Here is a 21,798-nt window from a genome sequence, read left to right on the forward strand (position 1 = left end):
AGTCGCCGAACCCACCAGTAACACGTTCTGACTCAGGTTCTTCGACGCGTCCAGACGAGCATAATACTCATCAATTCTATTCTTGACGTAGGGATCCCTTATTTCCTTGGGAATGATCCCTCCACCTGGCAGGTGAGCTCTACCATTCACGAGGACTATCTTTCCTGTATTCACATAGTCCATTTTTGTAGGGCACTCAGCAGAGACGTGCCCGTCTTTCTCTCCACAGAACCAACAGTCTAGTGAGCTCGCTCCGGAATTGACATTACCAGACCTTGGGAGACTCCCAAACCCTGGATTCGGAGCACGCGCGCTAAACTGAGGCTGCTGATTCAAGTGCTGTACTTGGTTCTGCATCTGGAGCTGCTGATTCTGTAAGAAGCTCATCAGGCCTCTCTGTTGTTCGACAAAGGCTTTCTCTAGAGCCGCAATCCTCTGGTTTCCCTGCTGAGTTTGCTGCTCGAAGATATCCTTCATCGACGCCAAGAACCCTCCGAGGTCTTCTTGTTTTATCGCTGGCTCGGGCGACACACTATTTCTCGTACCTGGGCGAGCTCCATGCATCTCTCTCGAGGCAGATACAGCTGTATCTAGCCCACAGGCCTCATTTCTTTTTCGATCCATTGAGGAGAATACTCCTTGCAGGACATCAAGCCCACTGGCCATAACCTCTTCTAAGGTATACGGATTCGCCAGGTCTCTCTTAGTTTTCCCTGCCGGTAGAGGCAACCGTTCCAACCTAATTTTGATTGACTGGTACAGTTCCTCCGACATCGGCGTAAGGAAGTGGTCGACGAGCTCTCTATTTGACAGTACTTTATCTTTTGTAAGCGTAGCTGCCAGTACTTGGAACTCTCTTTTAAACGACATAAAGTTGGATTTTTCTCGAATGGGTGAAAGATTATATCTTCGGACCAATTGCTTTAGTTCCTGCACAGCATCTCGGTCCCCAGCAAGTGCGCCATCGTAGCTACCCATGACCTCTTTTTTGAAATCATCGTACGTCCTGTTTTCATAGTGATCAATGACCTTCCATTGCTTGGCGGTCTTGATATCAGTGTATACGGTCGCATAACGCTTCTTTTCTTTATCATTGGTAACGGCACACTTGGAAAATAAATCTTCCAAGCGTTCAAAGAATCTCTCAAGCTCTTCAGGATCTGTCGAGCTATCAAAAACAGGCACGGCCTTTTCATTCGGGCCGGGCATAGACTGAGCCATAGTGACTGCAGTACGAAAGGGGGGAATAATTAAATTCAGGTTGTGATTTTGGTGCGAGCTCGGTGGAGCTCTAATCGTACCATAAGGTCCGGGAATACTAGAACTACAAGCTCTATGACGAGTAGCTGTTACTGGAGCAGGGATATTCTCTGCGCGTGCTGAGGGCACTCGCTGTGATGGGCCAGCTTGACCGGTTCTTCCTCTCTTGGGTACCTGTTCCACGGGCTGGAATGGGAAGAGGGGTGGAACAGTTAGTCCGCTCACTGATTTCTGTGCTCTAGTTACAGGGTCCCGACTTAGAGAAGGTCCTGGTTGTCCTGGTTTATGGGACGATGGTTTTCTCTGTGAGGGGTTACCTTGGTTATCGGCAGTCCTTGGGTTAGAAGGACCAACGGATTTGCTCCTTGAGAAGGAAATCTTCGATAAGCTTAGTAGCTAGTTACACCGAAGTGTAAAGATTCTCCACGAAACTTGAAGTAAGGTTAATTCACAGTTGAAACTCCCCCTCGCGGTGGGCTCCAAATGAAGAGGCTGGCTGTGGGCACCTGTGGAATAGTGAGTGGGCTAAAAGGCGAACCTCAAAAACCCACACACACACTCACACAACTACACAAACTACAATCACCCTCGTAAGTTCTAGGGGGAGCGATTATTCCTAATGCGATCCAACTATACTTCAATATCTCGAAGAGTTTCTCTTATTCTCAGCGCTCTTAGCGAAGCTAAGCTTTCTCTAATGAATTCCTAAGTCTAGGAACTTTTTACAGGAAGGTCGTTCACTGGCGTGACGCAACCTTCAAGGCAGATTTGAGTTATAATACACAAGGGACACTGATCCCAACAGAAACAGAGGCAATACACGCCGAAACTTTAGTGAGCTCACTAAAAGAACACCACAGGCAAGCACTGACTTAGCCCACTCGCTACACAACTGTATGTAGGGGTTCTCCAACTAACTCCAGCAGGTTATCTCGACTCAAGAACACTTCAGAAGCGCTCAGAAACAGATTCAGAAACAGAACTTCAAACAGAACTGACACAGAACAGACTGAAACAGAACAGAACAGAACAGAACAGAACAGATCTCAGATTTCCACTTCAACACATTCTCCGAACAGACTTATCACACTTAACAGAACAGAAACAGTGTCACTGATTCGTATTCACTCTGACTAAGTTCTCAAAAGTCTTATCAAAAGGGTATCTCGTATTTCTCTGAGTGAGCTCGCTAATTCTATGCACAGCTCGAAGTCACAAACTGATCCTTTGTTACAGTACTGCCTTCAATGCGTGCATGGGAACTTGGGGGCTCGAAACTTGGCCTCTACCTACTGTAACCAGTCTACTTATACTACAGGGGAATTAGAATTACAAACGTCGCGCAGTACCCAGACTCCTACATGTGTAGCATGTTGCCACTGCCGCCTTACTGAGCATCTGAGTCGGACTTCCCAGTTTTAGTCTCATTTCTATAGTGAGCTCGCTAAACGTGTGCCAAGAGGTGCTCTCCTGACACCCGTGGGCTCATTCTCTAGCGACCGACAGGTCTAGGTGCACGGAACTATCAGTTCTGGCGTATGTCGTTCAGGCCTTCTTTCTTGGATTCACAGAGGCTTCTCGTAGACATGGCAACAAGTGAGTCTTCAAACAATGGGACTCAGAACAATGGAATGCGGGCTCGCAGACTTCGGCCGAAGCCCATTGCCCAAGCTCGTGCCGGTGATATCTGTCAGCTCACTTAAGGATTTCCCCGGATTTTCAGGTATGGCGCGTCACAGTTAGCGAGCGCGCTAAGTGTTCTCGGTGTCAGTGCAATCTTCAAGGTTTTATCTAGCTCCCGTGAGTGTGCTTGTAAGTTAGAGCCTAAGGCATTGGGTATAGGGTTTGGCCTTCTCATCACGCATGCCCATCAGGTACAGTGCTGTGACTAAGTCCTGTTTAGAATCCCGTTGCTTCTTATGCCATAAGTTATATTCCATATCATTGCACCACGTAGCCTTAGTGTCGATGCGTAGTTTTAGTCTGCTCGCTCACTATTTCTCAGTATGCGTGTAAAACACTCTAGATTGCAAAATTACACGCATAAATAGGCTGCAGTCGCAACAACGATATTAGCTCTGCACCCCAATCTGATCAGCCATCACTGCCTGCGAAGTGTACGTGCAAGGTATGTACATCATCATTTATGTATCATTTCGCAAACTCATCATATACACAGGTTGGGAAGCATAATCCGATTTATTATTTCTATGAAGAAGTCTCGCTTAATGCGGAGGGGAAACCTGGAAACAAGGGGGATAAGCACTTCAAGTGCTATCACGGTAGCCACAAAGTTCTGACAATCACCAAGGCCATGAAAGGAAGCTTGAATGGTACTCGCATCTTCTTTTGTCTGTGACAACGATCTGACATATTTTTTGAACAGGGCTTGTTGGTCATTTGAAGACATGCTCAGCACCCATGTACCGCATGTTTTTAGCATTACATGCCCATTTGGAAAAGACACCAAACGCTGCTATTCTCAAAGATGAAATTGAGATCACAAATGGCTCCAAGAAGTTGGATGCACAGGCAGCTGAGATATATCTCAAGCAGATGGAATCGGAGTCAGAGAATATTATCCACGCTTTTAAGAAGCAATCCATGGATGCTAAGGTTTGGTTATTTACTTTCAATCTTCCTGCTGCTAATACCATCGTTGTAGGGTGATTGGGACCAGGATAAATTCAAAAGACTCCTTGCGGAGTGGCTCATCACATGTGATCAGCCCTTCGAGGAGGTTGATAGGCCTGAGTTGTGTAACCTCCTGTCATATGCGCACCACCATTCACTTAATGACCTTCATATCCCACACCAAGATGCTATCCGAAGGCGGATTATGAAGATGGGTGAGGATAGCATTGAAGAGACCCAGAAGATGTTTGAGGTAATGCTTTCTGTTCTGTTATAGTTATGTTCCAGTATTCAATGGCACTAGGAACTGGAAGGAAAAGTCAGTATATCCCTTGATGCATGGACTTCAAGCAACAATATTGCATTCCTTGCCACTGTCGCTCATTATGTTACGAATGATGAAAATCATGGTGCATGTACCATGCGGGTTTTTTGATATGGTACTAACTATTTTATAGAAGATTTACTCATTGATTTCCATGAGTTAATAGGCAGTCACACTGGGGAGAATATGGCTGAAGCGGTTTGGGACACGCTCATGCTTTATGGTCTCCGTGATAAGGTAGGCTCTCATTCCTTTGTTGATTCATGGTATTCAGGATAACTTTAGGTTATCGCCTTCATGATGGATAATGCGATGAACAATGATACCCTTATCAAAGGGATTGAGCGCTGTTGTAGAAAGGAAGGTATTATATTTGATCAAAAGCTTTCATGCCTGTGGTGTATGCCTCACACTGTTCATCTTGCGGCCATCAAGGTAAGCTAGATCGAGCATGAAAGCCCCTTTTTCTAATGATATTTTGTGATCATCAGCTCCTGGAAGCTATCGGTGTGATCACAAAGAAGACTGTGAAAAAAGCAACAGGCCAAAGCTCGAACTATCAGGATGCAGCTATGGCACCTGTTGATCGAAGCCATGATAGCGAGGCAGCTCTCCAGGATGAGTACAAATCTGGTGGTGAGACAGATGAAGGTGGAGACCTCACATATTCTATGGGTGACTTGTCAGATGATGTCTTTTCATCTGTTGACAAGGTATGAGCTGGCATATTTGTTCTGTTACTAGATACGCAACTCTAATAATCATCAGCTTTGTCAAATTGTTTGTGCTGTTCGTTCCAGTCCTCAATGCAAGCAAGGCTGGCTTCATGAGGTTAAAATGGCCCTTGAACACCGGAATGAAACCACGGATGCTACAGAGCAAGTTCTTATGCTTATTCTCGACGTTGCAACCCACTGGTCATCAACTCATCAAATGATGCGTATGTGGTCACTAGGTTTCTACATGACTATTTATTAATATGCTCCAAGGCCATGCCATAGACTTCTGTGATGTTATTGATAATTACATCTCTCACATCTGTGAACTACGACATCTTGAGTTAAGCAAAGCTGATTGGAATGCCATTGAACTCGTTACTGGATGGCTCAAGACATTCTGTTTGGCAACAACTCAGATGTCTACTACAAAGGTATCAATGTTGTCTACAACACATGCTATCTTTCATGGGCTCCAGGATCATCTCAAGGACATGCTCTGATCTCTCCCTGACAATATCTCCCCTTGCCTTCGAGACGGAGTCATTGCAGCACACAATAAGTTGAGTGAATATTACTACAAGTACAATGAGTCCCCTCTCTATACGTGGGCAGCACGTAAGTACTCTGTTTCCAGTTTGCTGCATCTTTGACTAATATCTTCTTAGTCTTAGATCCACGGATCTCATACGAGGGAATGCACGATGATTACATGGGCGATCATCTGTTGGCAGACTACCTCGAGGATACGAAGCATGATCTGTATGATCACTACAATTCTCATTATGCTGGGCGAGTACCTTCATCCCATCAACCTGCCATCCCAACTCCTCCTACTGCTGCCTTATTAAACCCTCAAGGCTCCCCCCAGAATGTTGATTTCACCTCGAGATACTGGAAGAAGACCGCAGTTGTCGATGAACTCATGGCATACTTTAACCTTCCACATGAAGATTTTAGTTCCTGCAGTCCTGTCAAATGGTGGTTCAACAAGCGAGGCGAATTTCTGAACCTGTTCAACCTTGCACAGGATATTCTATCAATTCCTGGTATGTAAATTTTGCTTCTGGTTGACTATTTCTTAATGATGTTCTATTTACAGGATCTGCTGTTGCTGTAGAGCGTATCTTCTCTGGTGGTCAAGACACCATCTCCCTTAGACGTGCGAGTCTCAAGCCAGAGATAATTCGTGTTCTCATGCTTATGAAACAGCGTCTCCTGTCGTGAATGTTGTGCTATTAAAAAGGCTTTAAATGAGTAGGTTATGAGAATATACATATTTAAGTCTACATGTACGTTCGTAAATGGCTGTCGATGGCCATAAGGTATCCGTACCGATGCCGATGAAGCTTGAGATTTTAGTTGATGGTACGGTATACGGATGTTTCCGTAACTGACTGAGACTGTGACTTTATGGCTATATACCATGTATGGTACGGTGCACAGCCCTATCCATCAGACTTGTATTTTGGGGCCTTCTTCAGCTGCACCTCTCACAGGTGACTAACTCGGGCCAACCAAGTGCAAGAGAAACAGTTGGAAGAGAGATAAATTGCGACCCCGGCTTCTAACAACAGAAAAATTCATCAGCTTTACCATGCAAGGGAATACCAACTCATTTTTCCGTGGTTAAAATCATCAACAGCTCATATACTGTTCACTAGAGGGGAAGATAGACCAGAGCAAGTCCATGTTTTTGTCTTGGCAAGCCTAAGGTAGATGGTCAGATGACTCCTTTGACGTTTTTTGAGAGCTGAAACGTTCGCTTACTAGGACTGTCAGACTGTGTCGTTTTGAGGGATGTCTCTTATCACAACGTTCCCTTTGATCCTGAAGATCTGTGGCCTTTCATTAGTTCCAAAACATTCTGATTTTAACGAGTATGACCTGCTAGGCTTGACAAGTGTTTGTTACTGTAACCGATTTGGAGGACTGTTGCTGGAAGGAATCTGTATATGTCGGGCAGAGTTTGACTAGAACGGCGTCTTCGATGTATATCAGTCATGCTATACAGTGATGACAATGCCCCCAATGGTCTTGGATGCCAAGATCCTTTCAACCCTCACTATAAAAGCTGTCCTTTCTTCACTTTCATACCTTGCAGACTTCAGTCTTCATCTTCTTGAAAGCTGATCATTTCGATCCTCATATCTAACAACTTTATTTCTGATGTATTCTTCAATGATCCTCTTCTTCTCTGCTCTCTTCTTCGCTGTCATGCCCTTGTCTGTTCGGGGCTGGTGCCACCCAAACTTTGAGGGTGCTGCTCTCACTGTAGTCTGGAATAACACATGCTCATGGTCAGCTGAACCTGCTGTCGGCGCACCCATCAGTGCGAGCACTTTGCCCTCCAAGTTCTTCTTCCAGCAGAATGGGGATGATCCCGATATCACCTACACCATCAAGTACATGGTTTGATTTTTTGCTTTGCTGTTTGTCTGACAAAATTTTCATAGGACCGCAGCTAACATCAACTTTGCTGCTGAATCCAATGGTGAGAGATTGTTCATAGACAATGCTGACTGGTCAGGCAACAACGAGTATGTTCCCATCTCACCTCTTTACGTGTTTTTGTGATTGACTGACTCACTCGATATTCAGGAACCAGAAATGGAGAGTTTTATGTGGGTCGTGTGAGATGGACATCTCCCAGAAACAGGGCGTTGTTGCTTCGTACTGCCAAATCACTTCCAAAACTGATGACTTCTGCATCATGGAAGGATATGGCCCTGGCCCTTTGTATTTATATTATTGTATTGGCGGTGGGGGCCATTGGCCTTATCTGAATTCTGAATTCTTGGTTTGAACAATGACTGAAGAAGGGGGCATGCTGGAAGATTTGTTCTTTACCGATGTTTTTTTGATTCTTTTTCTTTTGTCTCTTGGAATTCTCCTGGAATTCTTTGGAACGGTCTTTTAATCATACAGTAATGACTTGCAGATATACTATAATCATCCGATTTGAATGCTAGATTGACTATGAGATGTACAGGAGGCAGCTGGTCCAGGTATTCACAGCATGTCGAGCTGATCTCTAATACTTATGTTCAAACAACTGCCTACTGCTCTGGGATTGCGTGAGGAATGGACATCCTTTTGTAGTTCCAGCTGTATCCAGTTCGAGACAGCGACATCAAATAATTTGGCAATCGTATGCTACAGTTCAATGTGTTGTCTTTGCATCATCCAAATTATGACATGCATGCTATGTACCCCAATTTAGTCATTGTTCCTGCAGATATTCTTTCCTGGAAGCCTGCGCAGAAGCAAATCCCATCTCAGACACTCAAAGAGGAATTCACTGCTCGGCATTTTCAAATTTAGGGTAACAGCTGTATCATTGAACAGAAATGTCTTATCAAGTCTGAAAGAACTTTGGGAGGTGACTCACAGCAGTGAATGGAGCGACTGTTGGTCTGTACAAATTTATTTGTGGATAGCGACTGAGCAGCAGGACATGGCGAGCGAGTCTCACAATGTAACTGGTACAGGTTCCTGCATAAGTTTAAATTGCACTGTGACATCTGATGTCTTACTGATACAGCAGATTGGGTATTACATTGATAATCCTGTCAAATATGCATATCATTTGAAGATATCCTGACCCCAATTATAGCATAGCAGGAAGATATCAGGAGGTACAACACCTGGTTTCAAGCTCGAGAGAAGGTTTAACAGATGGTGACTTCTAAATTGCATCAGAGGACTGCCATCCTTGCACCCACATTCTGACATTTTCTTGCACATGTCCCTTGGCCTGAGACTACCTTGCTGCCTGGCTACCAGCTGGCATAATGAGGCCTACAGTAGAAATGGCATTCAGAAAATGGCTAAGTGGAATAAAGCTGAGAAAGCATACACAGGATAGTACCCCAGAGGCCAGCGATGCAGTGGCAAGGCAAAAGCCACTTTGAACACTGACTCCTTAGTCCAACGCAAGCACAAATGCAAGTCTGAGTGGCCTCAGTGGCGATCCACCCAATCCTTGTCAACGAAATGGCCATAAACAAGATGTGCAAATTGCTCGATATAATCAAGGTAGGTCACAACTGCTTGTAAAGAACTGAGGACTGAGTGAATGATATCATGAATGTCATCAAGGAGGTCAATCCAAGTGGACCAACATCTGAAGATATGCTTTATAAACTGGAGGAAGGGTTCAAGTCCATATGGGCCATGTATGTCAGTGAGGAGTAGCGGCTCTATGTCTGTAAGATCCATTTCAATGGTGGGAAACAGGTCCTCTCTCACTTTCTGGCAATTATATAGGATGACATCATAATGTTTCTGAATATCTTTGGAAGCATCTTCATCCGGTTCAGGTTTTAAATAAAGTATTCCATGGCTAAGCTGTAAGCCAAAATGTCTGATGGCTGTCCGTGTCACTCTGTTGAAGTCACAGGCAAGCGAATGTGTATTTGTGAGAATGGGAAGGGTTGTCAATGGTGTGGCGTCTGCAATGTGCTGAACCAAGCTGTCTAGAGTGTCCAAGTGCAACATCTGGGACATATAGAGGGCAACTAGTACATTGGAGACTGAGGGTAGCATTGTCATCGTGGTGTCAGTGGTGGCTCTCCATGTCTCAGACCTACTTACTGGGTTTCTACAAAATAATGAGAATCGATCGAACTTTTTTTCACCTGCCCAATATAGTAATTCACAGGTACCGGTTTTCTTTTAACAGTGACTCGACACCAAGAGCAATGGTAATGATAGAATAAACAATTTAGAATTGATTCCCAAAGGAGTATACAATGTTTTGGTGTCATCAAGTCATGCAATGGAGCCTGCAGTCATAAAGAAAATACCACTGATTTGGGATTTGACAGACCAGATTAGTGGATTCATGAGGATTACAAACCAAAGGCCTTGGTGGTGATATCAGAGACTTTGATGGATAATTCGGAGGAATATAGCCAGTTGCATGTCAGGAAGGTATAATTCACAGTGCTTATGCATTTGGTGGAATCTAAGATGGGGAATTACTATACCTGGGCAGCCAAAAAAAAGTTTGATCAATTCTCATTATTTTGTAGAAACCCGGTAAAAGACCAAAAGACTGTGAGGGGACGTCATTGCACAATAAGCATTCGCTGTGGTGTGGTATTTCGACTGATCTGACAAAATGTTTATCTGTCATTATGATGAGATAAATCATGCATATATCCAAATCAACGATTGTATTAGCCAGAAAAATAGATAGACTGAAAGATGCATCAGACAGAGAGCATGGCGGAGATAACACATAGCACTCACATTCTACGGTACCAGAATTTGTATGCCAAATCTCCCAGCAAACATTTCTAATTCGATGACTGTTCAAGAGCACATAGAGAATAAGGATGGGTAGAATGATACTTGCAGTGCAAACATTTCTCTTTCGACCTGTCATAGTTCTGCTTTGGCCCCATTGTTCTGGAGGCAGATGAAGGTTATCTTTATTATATGGAAAACCTGGAAGTGAACACACCTGTATGAGCAACATGTCGGGCAACATAGCCAATATCCTGTACTTTTTTTCTATCCTCTATCACAGATATTCTCTCCAGGACTACTCCACCACCATTCACAGGTCTGGTGCAGACAGGTTGGTCTACAGTTTTGGTGCATCCTAGTCTAGTAGCAACTGCTCACTGTTTGAGGTCGAAAAACGCGTCGGGCAATGCATGTTGAAGAAATCTAAATGATACTATGGATATCGCTCTTGCCAATGATTGAGCAAAGAGACATACCTGAGCCAGTCATGGGATAACATGATATAGAAGACTCCATCGTGGTTGACTGATGGAAAGGCAAAACGAGACTCGGAAGTAGTATGGTGGTGGTGGTTGTAGACTTGGCCAGACAAACTCCGCTTCAACATCAGCCATGATGAACTCAGCGTCTTCCAATTCATCAATGACATTGAGGTCCATATTCTCAGTCTCAACATCATACCTACAAACTCCCCCAGTCAGCATGAAGAAGCCAGAATGCCTGATACAGCAGGTATATGCTCTTCTCTTACCACCACCATCAATCCTTGCCCATTCCTCATGCTCACCGCCTTTCTCAATCTTGTCATCAGTTTCGGAGCTTGGAGCCTGAGGGATGCTCAACATACACTGCAGTGTGACTGTTTCCCTTTCCAGTGATTGGTTGTTCGTCTGGGTAACGTTGTCTTTCTGCTGAAAAGGCACATCTAATTCAATTACCTGGCATTAGTATAGGTGCCTGCCTTTGGATCTAGTAATGACTTCAAAGCGCTGCTGGACTGAAACAAGCCTATCACCGGAATCACGTGCAACAGACTTCCTCAGTATGCTACCACTCTCTAAGGTGGACCAGTGTTCAGAGCTACTGCAGGCATTCCATCGCCACCAAGACCTTTTCAGAACACACATCTAGATCGATGTGAGTTACATCCAAACTTTTTCTCTGTTTAGAGCTAAGCAAGCTTTTAGCGAATGTGGTCCAGCCAAGTTTTATTCGACCTTCACTGCCCCTCCACCTGTGCTTAACCGCCTTTTTTGGGCTGAACTATGACCAGGAGGATGCTATATCTCGAGTATGCATCTGCCATCCTTCCAAATGGAGCATGTTATTATGAATCAAGCACCTGATACAAGGGTCTCGACATGCTGGGAAATAAGGTGCCAAATATCATCCCTCTCTTCTATGTAGTAATTAACACCATGTCGTACTAAGGAAAAACGGCAGATGTCGATGCCCATTCACTGCCATTCACCAATCAGAACTGCTCATTCTTTGCTGCCATGTGGCCCACCCTTGAAGTCAGCAGATGTTCAAGCTTGTACTTACTCGATTTTACATCAGATTTAACCGGCCTTCCGGCATCATTGTTTGCTTATTGGCAATGCTTCGTTGCTCAGTAGCGCACAATCTTGGCACAATCCGTACGCCCTGTTGCTGGATGAGATGATACTAAATGGGTTGTATACAACATTACTCTATGCTGAGTACTATATGACTAACATTCTTGTGTCCAGCATGAAGTTGTTAGCCTCGTCGTGATTTGGAACAGATATACTACTAAGCATCTTAATGTCATTCTCCCATTGCTGTCACTATAAATATCTACATCTGCGTAGGCTATCAGCATACAGTAGCATCAAGACTCCGATTTAATGTTGTTTCTTCCCATGTATTTGCGCTTGATCACATATAAAGCTGTGAGATATGCACAATTCTTTACTATCCACCCCAATGGCTCTCAGATCTTATGAACAATTCGTCACAGACCAAACTAAGCCAGTGCCTGCTGTTGTTACCACTGACTTGAGCAGGAAGACGATCATCCTTGCTGGTGCTAATGCTGGTTTAGGATTCGAGGCTGCAAAGCATTTCGCTAGGATGAACCCTGCACGATTGATATTGACCACAAGAGATGAAGCAAAGGGAAAGAAAGCCCTGGCCAGTATGCTCATCTGATTACCAGAGTACGAGCCCCACTAATCCTTGTCATTACAGAGATCCAAGCTAGCACTGGCTACACCAAGGCAGAGTTCTGGATCCTCAATCTTGCTAATTTTGGCAGCATTGTTGCATTCGCTGACAGGGCTGACCGGGAACTGGACCGACTGGATATCCTCGTGGAGAATGCTGGCATTGCAACATGGGAGTATGAGCAAGTGGAGGGCTGGGAGAAAACATACATGGCGTCTTCTTTTTTTAATAAATCAAGGCTCATCACCATTGCAGCATCCATACAAACAACCTCGGTCCCGGCTTACTTGCTATTCATATGATTCCCAAGATGCTCGAGACTGCTCACAAGCATTTGGTCAACCCGAGACTTGTCATCGTCGCTAGCGACATACACTATTGGACCACGATTGAAAAGGATGTCATCGCTTCCCTGGGCATCCTCACGAAGCTGTCAGACAGGGAGTATTCCACAGAGGAGTATGTCTCGATCCCTTACAAGCTGCCATTTGCATCACTGGCATATGAACAGGGTAATGAAGCACCGATATCATGATAGCAAATGTGCGTAACACATTGATTCCCCTTCATGTGTGTGAGCCTCATACCATGGCAGTGCTCAACGTTCTCTTTGCTCAAGCTCTGCAACTCCATGTGCCATCTTTCCCAGCTATCACTGTCAACTCTGTTACTCCTGGGCTCTGTTTCTCGAACATCAGATCTGGTGCCCCTGCCAAGGAGGCAGAACACTTGCAAAAGATACGAGAAGAACTGGGGTTTACTACTGAAGAGGGTAGTAGGCAGTTGGTGTATGCTGCTGTAGGCTCTCTGGATGACGAGGAGAAGCTTCGCAGAAAGTACATCAATAGGTCTGAGGTCGTGGAGGAGAGCGACTTTGTGATCAGCAAGGACGGGAAGATCATCCAGGATAAAGTTTGGGTGAGTGGCTCTTCATTGACCTATCTATGGAATGGGTTGTTAATCTGTTTGATTGAGGACGAGATGCTGAAGATCTTTGGAAAAATTGATCCCAAGGTTGTTGCGATATGCCGAAGTCATCTGTAGTCAATAGGTACAAACACGATCATGTAGCTCCGCTGTACTGTACAATTAAACTATCATCTGCATGTTTGTGTCTGTGTCTGAGCTTCTCTCTCTCTTTCTGTCTTTCTTCCTTCCCTCTGCCTTTTTCTAGCCTCGTTCCCTGCAACAAAGGTCTCAGAGGTGGCTAAAGCATATCTCATGAAAGATTGATATTCGCGTAGTTTGATGAGGATGTACAGTATATCATTGATGAATTGAGATGCACAGGGAGGAGCGGTTTATTCTCTGAAGGCTGACGAATCAGTAACTGTCCGTCTAGGTAATCTTGTCTTTCTGCTGAGTCAAAGTGTCTCAATCTATCACCAGGAAAACTTTCTCAAGTTGCCAAACATCATCACTTTATTCTATGCAGTTACTGATGCCATCTTGTACCAAGAAAGGGCGGAACACGTGCACATACTTATTTTTTCGCCGCTAACCAACTGGAACTGCTAGTTCTTTGCTGCTGCACAGTCCACCCATGAGGTCAGCAGATGTTCAAGTTTGCACTTTATTCTTTGCCAGATTTAACCATCATTCCAGAAGCATTATCTGGATTCTTTTGTTGCTCAACAGTGCACAATCTGCCATTCATCTGGGACAAGCAGGTGCAGATGAATTTAAAGGCATTGGCATCTGTTTGAGAGCAGGTTGACACAGAGTTCTGCCATATGGGAAAAGCTGACTGGAAGCGTAAAGAGCTAGGTAGGATCATTCCTTAATGTCTAGCTTGACACTGACTCCTATGCAGACCACACAGGACCTAGGATGCCCTCAACAACTACTGAGGAACTTCAAGAACACTAGGTTCATCTGCTCTCGCCACCTTTTTCTATCCAATTCTTCTCATAGATGTCACAGTCACCAGAAAGCAGTAGAGAGTTGATTCGAAATACGACAAGGGCGTGTATGGCAGCCCTGTACCCTCAAGCTCAACTTTTGAATAGCGACCCAAAAATGCCATCAACATGAGAGTCTTCTCACCCTCTGCCCTTGACAGGATGATCTCAGCAGACACCCATGTTTGTGTTAGCTGCCTATTGCATTCTTAAATCATTTTTGTATGTTGCATAAATAAACATTTCAGCTATCTAGATCCAGTCTTAAATTGTACCCAGGAACCATCCACGGAAGCAGATCTGCTATCTGGTCCCAAAGAGGCATTCACCGCTTGCTGATTTCAAACTATGGGCATGATTGTTTAACAAAAAAAGGAACACTCACCTTGACTTGCTCAACTTCTCTGACTCGACGATTTCATGTGATTCGATTTCTATTTTTGATTTTAGCACCGCTTTTTCCAACCAGGCCACAAAGGACTTACTGAAGAGGGGAAGATGGTCGCAGTGGAGAGACGATCATCTGCCTCGCATCCAATTCCTCATGTGGCTTTCGTGCTGCTGGAATTGGAGAAGACACAAGCTGCCCTCTGAATCCTTCTGGACACGCATCGAGACCGACAAGTCAGTCAACCAAGACATCATCCCCGTCGAGGTGAGCTTGCAAACATCCACTGACCAGGATTATCAGTGGTTAGCAGCATCGACCCACCATGTGCCAGCAGAACTAACACACGGACGCCTCTACAACTGTTCTTATGAAGACAGGCTATCCTGTCTCCCTCGGATCAGCTGCTGCATTGCCCGGCAATTATGGGAGTATTCATGGGATTTGTGTTCCCCAGTTTATTATGATGAACTTGTGTCCCAATGTTCAGAGTTTTGATTTCTTGCTAGCTCACTGGTACGATCTGAGACAGGCAAGATCGGCTTATGTAGAAGGCAGTGCAACATACTATTCAAAACAACATTCCTCAAATCAAAAGGATCCATAAATCCCACTTGTCGGACTGGGGCATGGCATTGATGATTGCGACGTCAATTAAGTTTGCCCATATTTCCTCCAAAACTGTACGTTCAGTCAGATTTGAACGTAGTGTGGACCTTCAAATTATTATTTGCAATGCAATGAGATCTATGCCATTAAGCCATGTAGATCTTGCACATGATGCCATCCTTTCCATGTCAATATCAAGTCACTGGGTGTTTGGGGTCACCGAAGCTGCAACAGTGATTTCCAGCACTATGCAAACAACGAATGAACAATAATGTGAAATTAGACGCAAAAACAAGTGTGATATGATTGTCTATGAAATGTTCATGAACTTCAGTCCTCGCTGCTGATAGCGAGGATCGAAAGTTGCAACTGGCGAAAAAAGGTCCATTACATTCTACAGATGTCAATGAGACCTACATCGCTAAGCCATAGGGACCTTGCAAAATTTCTGTTCTGTTTGTCATAATCATGAGTATAATAGCGTGCAAAAATTCACACCCACACAAGTGAGGTTTTTCCAGCCGCAAGTTGGTTATTAGTGCACAAGTTTGCTCGAATCTTACCCCAAGTTAAGGGACATTTGAAGCAAGTTTGCTGTTGTAAGGAGTCTGTGATTTGTTGTCCCACTGTGGTCCAGACAATTGATTATGGACTATGCACCATACGTATGTCAACTTTTTGGGAACGAATGCGATACCTACACTGTTCAGTGGGCCATATCATGAGCCATGGAACTCCATGAATTTTGGTTATCATACCTTGGTTTATTATTGGCTTGCAGAGCAATTGAATCCAGAGTTAACTGTCTGGACAAGGTTGAAAAACATTCCAGTTCAGAAATCAATTATCGCACAGAAGACATTCATACATACCTCAAATTCTAAATTCAAATCATTGAAGGCACTTTGCTACAGAGGATCAAACTTAGAGATCAAAATATTGAAGACAAATAAAAATCTGACTCCATCGTGTGAAATGGCGACAAAGAAATAGCTAAGGTAGGAGAAATCAAAACTTAATGCCCAAGGATTTTGGCCCACCATGGAAACAAAGGAAAACTCATGATATCTAATCACCGAAATCATGTCGGCCGGTCTAATCATTTCGTTTTGCTCTGAACCCGCCCCCAGATCTTATTCGGAGATCTATGGCAACAACTGATGATATGTATATCAGTATAGGAAAACACTTAACTTGTGGGAGGGGACACAAACTTGTGCACTTACAAGTAACTTGCGACTGGAAAAATATAACTTGCGTTCATCACATTTTTTGCACGCTATTATGCCCATACATAATATACTACAGATTCCCTTTCCTCTATGTTTCACTGCTTGGATCAATCTGAAGTTGCCTTCGAATTTCTGCTTGACGCTCGCTTGCTTACAACCAATCCAGGGAAGCAATAACAATTTCAACAACTTGGCCTTTGCATTATGCAAAGACATATAAAATGGAAGGCACAATAGCTAGCTATGTGCTCGGAGTATTTTCTTAATGCTTGCAACTGGCGCATTTGCACTCGGCACCCTGGCAAGAACAGCTACATTCGACACATGTTAACAATCAAGATAACAAACCCTGAAAGGTTTACTCACAAAGAACAGCTGCAGGCAGCAGTACCACAGGTCTGAGATATGGGGGTTTGAGCAGTCTACACAAATGTGAGCTCATCAGTATGGAGGTATCAATGAGAAGACAGATGCGTACGAATTGCATGTTGATTTGAAATGGGGGTTATCGACACGGACTTTTCGATAACATCCACAGAAATCCTGGGGCCTTTTATACCAGCCCTTGCACATTTTCGGCTGTAGAAGGAGACGGACCTCGAACCGCTGTTCCTTGAAGCCACATGCTTCCCCACCGAGGCGGTACTTTCAGACCCACAGATGTAACATCACCTTCCTTCTCAGCAGCCCTTTCCCCTCACTTCTACTTGTTGTTCACTTGTCTCCTGCATCCCTTGTGAGAATTCTTGGTCGAAGATGAGGATTTCAGACCCACAATACCCTGCATTTACTCGAAGGTGTTTGCACCCGTTAACACCACTGCATCGATATGGCTGATGGTCTTGATTATTGTCATCTAGACATCGGAGAGATGGGGCCTGGCATCCGTGGTGGAGCCGTTTGCCTGTCTGGCTTTGACTATCTAGAATTGGACTCAGCGATTGGGTTAAGAACAATTGGAGATATGCTCTTGGCTCACCATATTAATCGAGGTGACACCAACGTTCCTCAGGATCGCATTGTCTCAGTGACATATTCTTCGGTCTGGTCTTGCATAGTTTTGCTCGAGGTGTCCTCCACAACCTCATGGGTGCGAACGTTTTACTTCATAATGCTGTCAGGAATGTTGCACTCTCTTAACGCTGTGCACAGAGAATCGCTTCGAACCTCAGTTGTGGATTCCACAAAGGAGTCTCTAGAAGTGACGTGAGCTTGAGAAAGACTCGGATGACAAAATAAGATGGACACATTCTTCGACAATAGTTTATCCAAAAAAAGAAGTGGCCCTCGCAGGCATGGACGAGCTCATCCCTATATTACACTGCCCTGATGAATCATTACCTGTTGCCGGGTTCATCATGGATGAGCAAGTAGCTGGAACCGGCCGGAATTTCTTCCAACCGAAATGTTGCATCTCACCAAAGCCAATGTGACACCCCTGTATCCCATGGCCATCTAGGATATGGCGATTTCCAAAGGATGGCCACCAAGGGAACATGGGCCATTGTTTTTACCTAATATCTCTGGGTAGGCACCTCAACAGTCTTGTTTTTTTGATAGGCAGCTGGGATGAACTGAGACAAGCACAAATCAGTCGACTGTTGTACATCGGTAGACATTCACGAACACGAAAAAGATGAGAGCATGCTACGGCTTACACAGTCACCAAAGACTAGTGTATTATTTTCTCATAGGTGGGTAGCTTTCTACTCTTTTGAGATGTAGGTGAGAGGATGATCAGAGTGAGAGATTCGGATAACCGAGGTCAACTCATGAATCGAAGCTGGGTTCCTTTCAAGCTGCCTATTGCCTAATATCAAGGACTTTGTTAACTAGAGACGTAAAGAATGTGGACGAACGCACTCAGGGACCATTGCTCGACATTAACTTCAGTCTAGGAATCATCAGATTTCCGTTTTCTAGTGATATAAACTTTGAGTGCTGGCGCATCCTGGACAGAAGCTGTAGGAATAGAAAGAACAGACATTGGCAGTTAGATGGGTTAAGAAGACAGCAGCGCATCTCGAGAAGACTGAGTCAGCTTAGTTTGCTGCTTGGAAGGTCTTTTTTAAATCAAGTCTTGTGAGAGGGTGACCTAGGAATGGTGCATCAGTGACAGGCAATGCAGTAGATGGTGATTCACTCGAGTTATATCATGCTAATCAAGTAGAGCATCCCTACCTTTATGCTGAATCTCCTCCAATGTTAAAGGTCATTATTTCATAAGCAGTTCGCAATCGGGAACCTGCCTACAATTGGAAAATCAGGTCGGCAGTTCGTCTTTCTCATTCCAACACTCACCATCATCTTTTTACGACCACCTTCACCCGTTCTTTGATTTTCGTCTATGGTGACCTCCAGCAGTACCATCATTGAGGACGCAATTGCAGCCATTGCCCGCTTTGTTGCTCTTCCTGAATCAGAAAAGACACTCGAGGGTGCAAGAAAGGTCATGGCGATGGTGGATGAGGCCAACCAGGCATTATCCCAATCTTCCGAGGCAATTCTTAGTGACCTGCAAACGGCAATATCAAAGAACGAACAGACAAAGGAGGCACTGAAGGACCAGCTCGCAGAGATCAAGGGCGGGGTCATTCATCTCACTCGTCGAAGTGACGGTGCGCTGCAGTTCCAGGACTATATCAACAATACTGGTGGGTATCCAAATACCAGGACCTGCCTTGTCTGATACCCCTTCAGAGGATGACCAAGCAGCGGAACAGTCTCACAAAAAGCAGGCACTCACCCAAGAACTGCAGCCAGAAAACATAAAAGTATGGATGTTCCTTCATCTTGATAACCCTAGTACTCAACCCTTTATTCAGGAAGTGCAAGATCATTGCCGAAAGGAGCATCTGGGCCAGGGCGGTAAGAGGGATAAGGTACCGCATTCTTCTATCATTGGTAGTGGTGTTTAGGTCATGTCGGGGTGGTCTTCAAGGGGTTCTGTTTGTCGAGTGGCACAAATGAAATGTAATTTTATCAGTTTGGACACATATATCCGGGCAAAGTGATTGTTTAGGTGTAGAAATACAACATAGTCTATGTTTTCTTTGGATTAGAATGGGATAAGAGGATAGATAGATATTAGAAATGCTTACAATGTACAACATTCCATCGAGAAAATACAAGAGCTGAGGGTATACAAATCGAGTCATCATCTCTACATGCAAGGATCAGCAAATGAAATCAATGGCAAAATATGAATGGAACGGACAGGCTGAACTGGATATCATCATTGTGGTGGTCCCACATGCCTCATATTCTTGAAAAGCTTAAAGACCTCTTCTGATCACTGACTGAGAGTTACTTGGCCTTCTCCTAGGAAAAAATTAATACTCGAGGGCGTGAAAAGGGACTAATCATACCTTGGTCAGCAAGATACTGGAGGTGGAGTGTGCTGAGAAGCTCAAGCTGATGGTCCTTCACTTTCTCGTAGTCCTCTTTCAACTATGCATGCTTCCTTCTCTCCTCCTTCACTGTGTACATCGCATCTTTATGGGCATACATCAAACAAGAGCTTCGCATTCGGTCGATGTCTGGTGATAACAGTGTCTGGGTTGCAGTTTGAAGTCTGTCAAATGCATTTGATGAAGATTTCACATCCATTGCTGAAGGGGGTAGCACCGAGAGAAGTGATGAGAATAAAGAAGTGACAAGCGAGGATGTAGTTCTGATCAAGGACAGTAGGTTACATAAGTCATTTTGACCTTGACCAACCTTGACCCTTGGATATCTCGAACTTTTCGGAATGAGTACATTTCAAAATATTGCCTTCAAGGCAAATTTATATAAACTACTGATTGAATATCTTCTAGAGAAAATACTCAAGATTGAGATAGGAATGCCTTCACATCAGCTTCTTGGCAAACGTCCTAGTACAGTCGCGACGGTTACCTGTCTGGCCATGAAGAGTCTGAGGACATCGCACCATAATATTTTAATGCTAGCAAATTTCACTCAGCTTTGCGCTCCTGTTGCCCTGTCACAGTTGGCTATCCTATAGTCATGGTATTGTCTGGGCACCTGATGAGTTCTGTTCATTTAGGTGTACTGGCCTGTTTTAAGCACTGCAGGCTACCGATCGTCAGGTCATCTCATAATATGGCATCCTGTACTAATGTGATGTCATGCCTAGTTCATCTCTGACCTGAACCACCACCACCGCTATCTCTCACTATCATGCCCTCTGCTGCTACCTACTTCATTATGAATTTTCTCAAGCCCAATGCCAATCAGTACAAAAGGATATGTCATGACCTTCACTGGCAGGAGAAAGTGGTGAAGGATATCGAAGGCCTCCAAGCGGAGATCACCGTGCTTCACGAGAGGCACAATAACGCGATGAAGAGAGCTACTAATCATGAAGCCAACATCAGTGAGCACATCATTTCCCTGCCTTGTATCGATGGTTCACATAACATCTCCATAGCTGAGCATGCCATGAAGAAACGGAGAAGATTGACCCTGACCTCTGATAGCAAGGGAAACAGCCGGGGTACATCTCTTATTGTCATTTCTTCTCCTGCCCTTCGTCTAATATGGTGTAGTCTCTGCGCGAGTCAAGAAAAATCGATGACAGGCCATCTTTGTACCACATTCGGTTGCTGAGGCCCTTCAGTTGCCTGAGAATGTATTGAGCTCTGTTCCAAACGCCAGAGAAGCCTGATCCTGTATGTCCCCTTTCATCTTGGTACATCAAGGGCTCAATGATCATGCCACAATGATAGGTTTTTCTGTTTGTACAGTCTATACCCAGCTAGTATTTCTGACATGTCATGATTGTATCTTAGTCCATTTTATCTACCTTCTCCTGAACTGGTCTGTAAGCTTAGATCGGAATCAAAACCCAGAATTGAAAATTAAGTTGGTTACACATGTACAACAGCGGTGGGTCTTGCCGCTGTGATAGCATGGAGAGAGCGTGTACCCATCGGCTTATATTCTTTATGCCACACATATGCTGCTGAGGTCTTGAGAATTAAGAATAATAAATGCTGCTCACTCCTTGTTTTTAGATAGACATACTCTTTTGGTACAACACTGGTAGTGTCGCTCGATGCCCAAGGGCTTGAAAGATCTCGTTCTGCCTGCATGTAGGTTCACAGAGCTTGAACCAATGTCAAGTCACCGAGTGTCTGAACCATATATAACAGATAACTCGCTACATGGCCATGTATTTCTCAATGTAAGTGTGCTACTGAGGTAGTGTCAGTGATAAGTATACACTGAAACAATGAACAGTTGCTCACCATAGTCCCTGATGCAAAATAACCTCGAACATGCA

General features: G+C 44.3%; 3 protein-coding genes across 3 annotated transcripts; 2 read left to right on the top strand and 1 right to left on the bottom strand.

Annotated features, from left to right (window-relative positions):
• Positions 1-7,116: 7,116 nt before the first annotated feature.
• On the top strand, positions 7,117-8,076 carry EV420DRAFT_1723827 (uncharacterized protein; the record flags this gene model as incomplete). Its single annotated transcript, XM_060479795.1, has 5 exons — positions 7,117-7,340; positions 7,392-7,475; positions 7,537-7,674; positions 7,928-7,943; positions 8,038-8,076. The coding sequence occupies 5 exons, from the start codon at positions 7,117-7,119 to the stop codon at positions 8,074-8,076; spliced, it is 501 nt and encodes a 166-aa protein (XP_060324836.1).
• Positions 8,077-12,141: 4,065 nt separating this feature from the next.
• EV420DRAFT_1277835 (uncharacterized protein) lies at positions 12,142-13,425 on the top strand (the record flags this gene model as incomplete). Its single annotated transcript, XM_060468050.1, has 6 exons — positions 12,142-12,352; positions 12,406-12,595; positions 12,637-12,840; positions 12,893-12,924; positions 12,977-13,299; positions 13,357-13,425. The coding sequence occupies 6 exons, from the start codon at positions 12,142-12,144 to the stop codon at positions 13,423-13,425; spliced, it is 1,029 nt and encodes a 342-aa protein (XP_060324837.1).
• A 5,269-nt stretch (positions 13,426-18,694) lies between these two features.
• Positions 18,695-19,402, bottom strand: EV420DRAFT_1484928 (uncharacterized protein; the record flags this gene model as incomplete). The annotated part of the gene is made up of 4 exons (XM_060470130.1): positions 18,695-18,760; positions 18,813-19,026; positions 19,055-19,205; positions 19,258-19,402. 4 exons carry the CDS (start codon positions 19,400-19,402, stop codon positions 18,695-18,697), a joined length of 576 nt encoding a protein of 191 aa, XP_060324838.1.
• Positions 19,403-21,798: the final 2,396 nt, after the last annotated feature.

Source organism: Desarmillaria tabescens (genome assembly GCF_030435595.1).
Source record: "Desarmillaria tabescens strain CCBAS 213 chromosome Unknown EV420scaffold_57, whole genome shotgun sequence".
Lineage (NCBI taxonomy): Eukaryota > Fungi > Basidiomycota > Agaricomycetes > Agaricales > Physalacriaceae > Desarmillaria > Desarmillaria tabescens.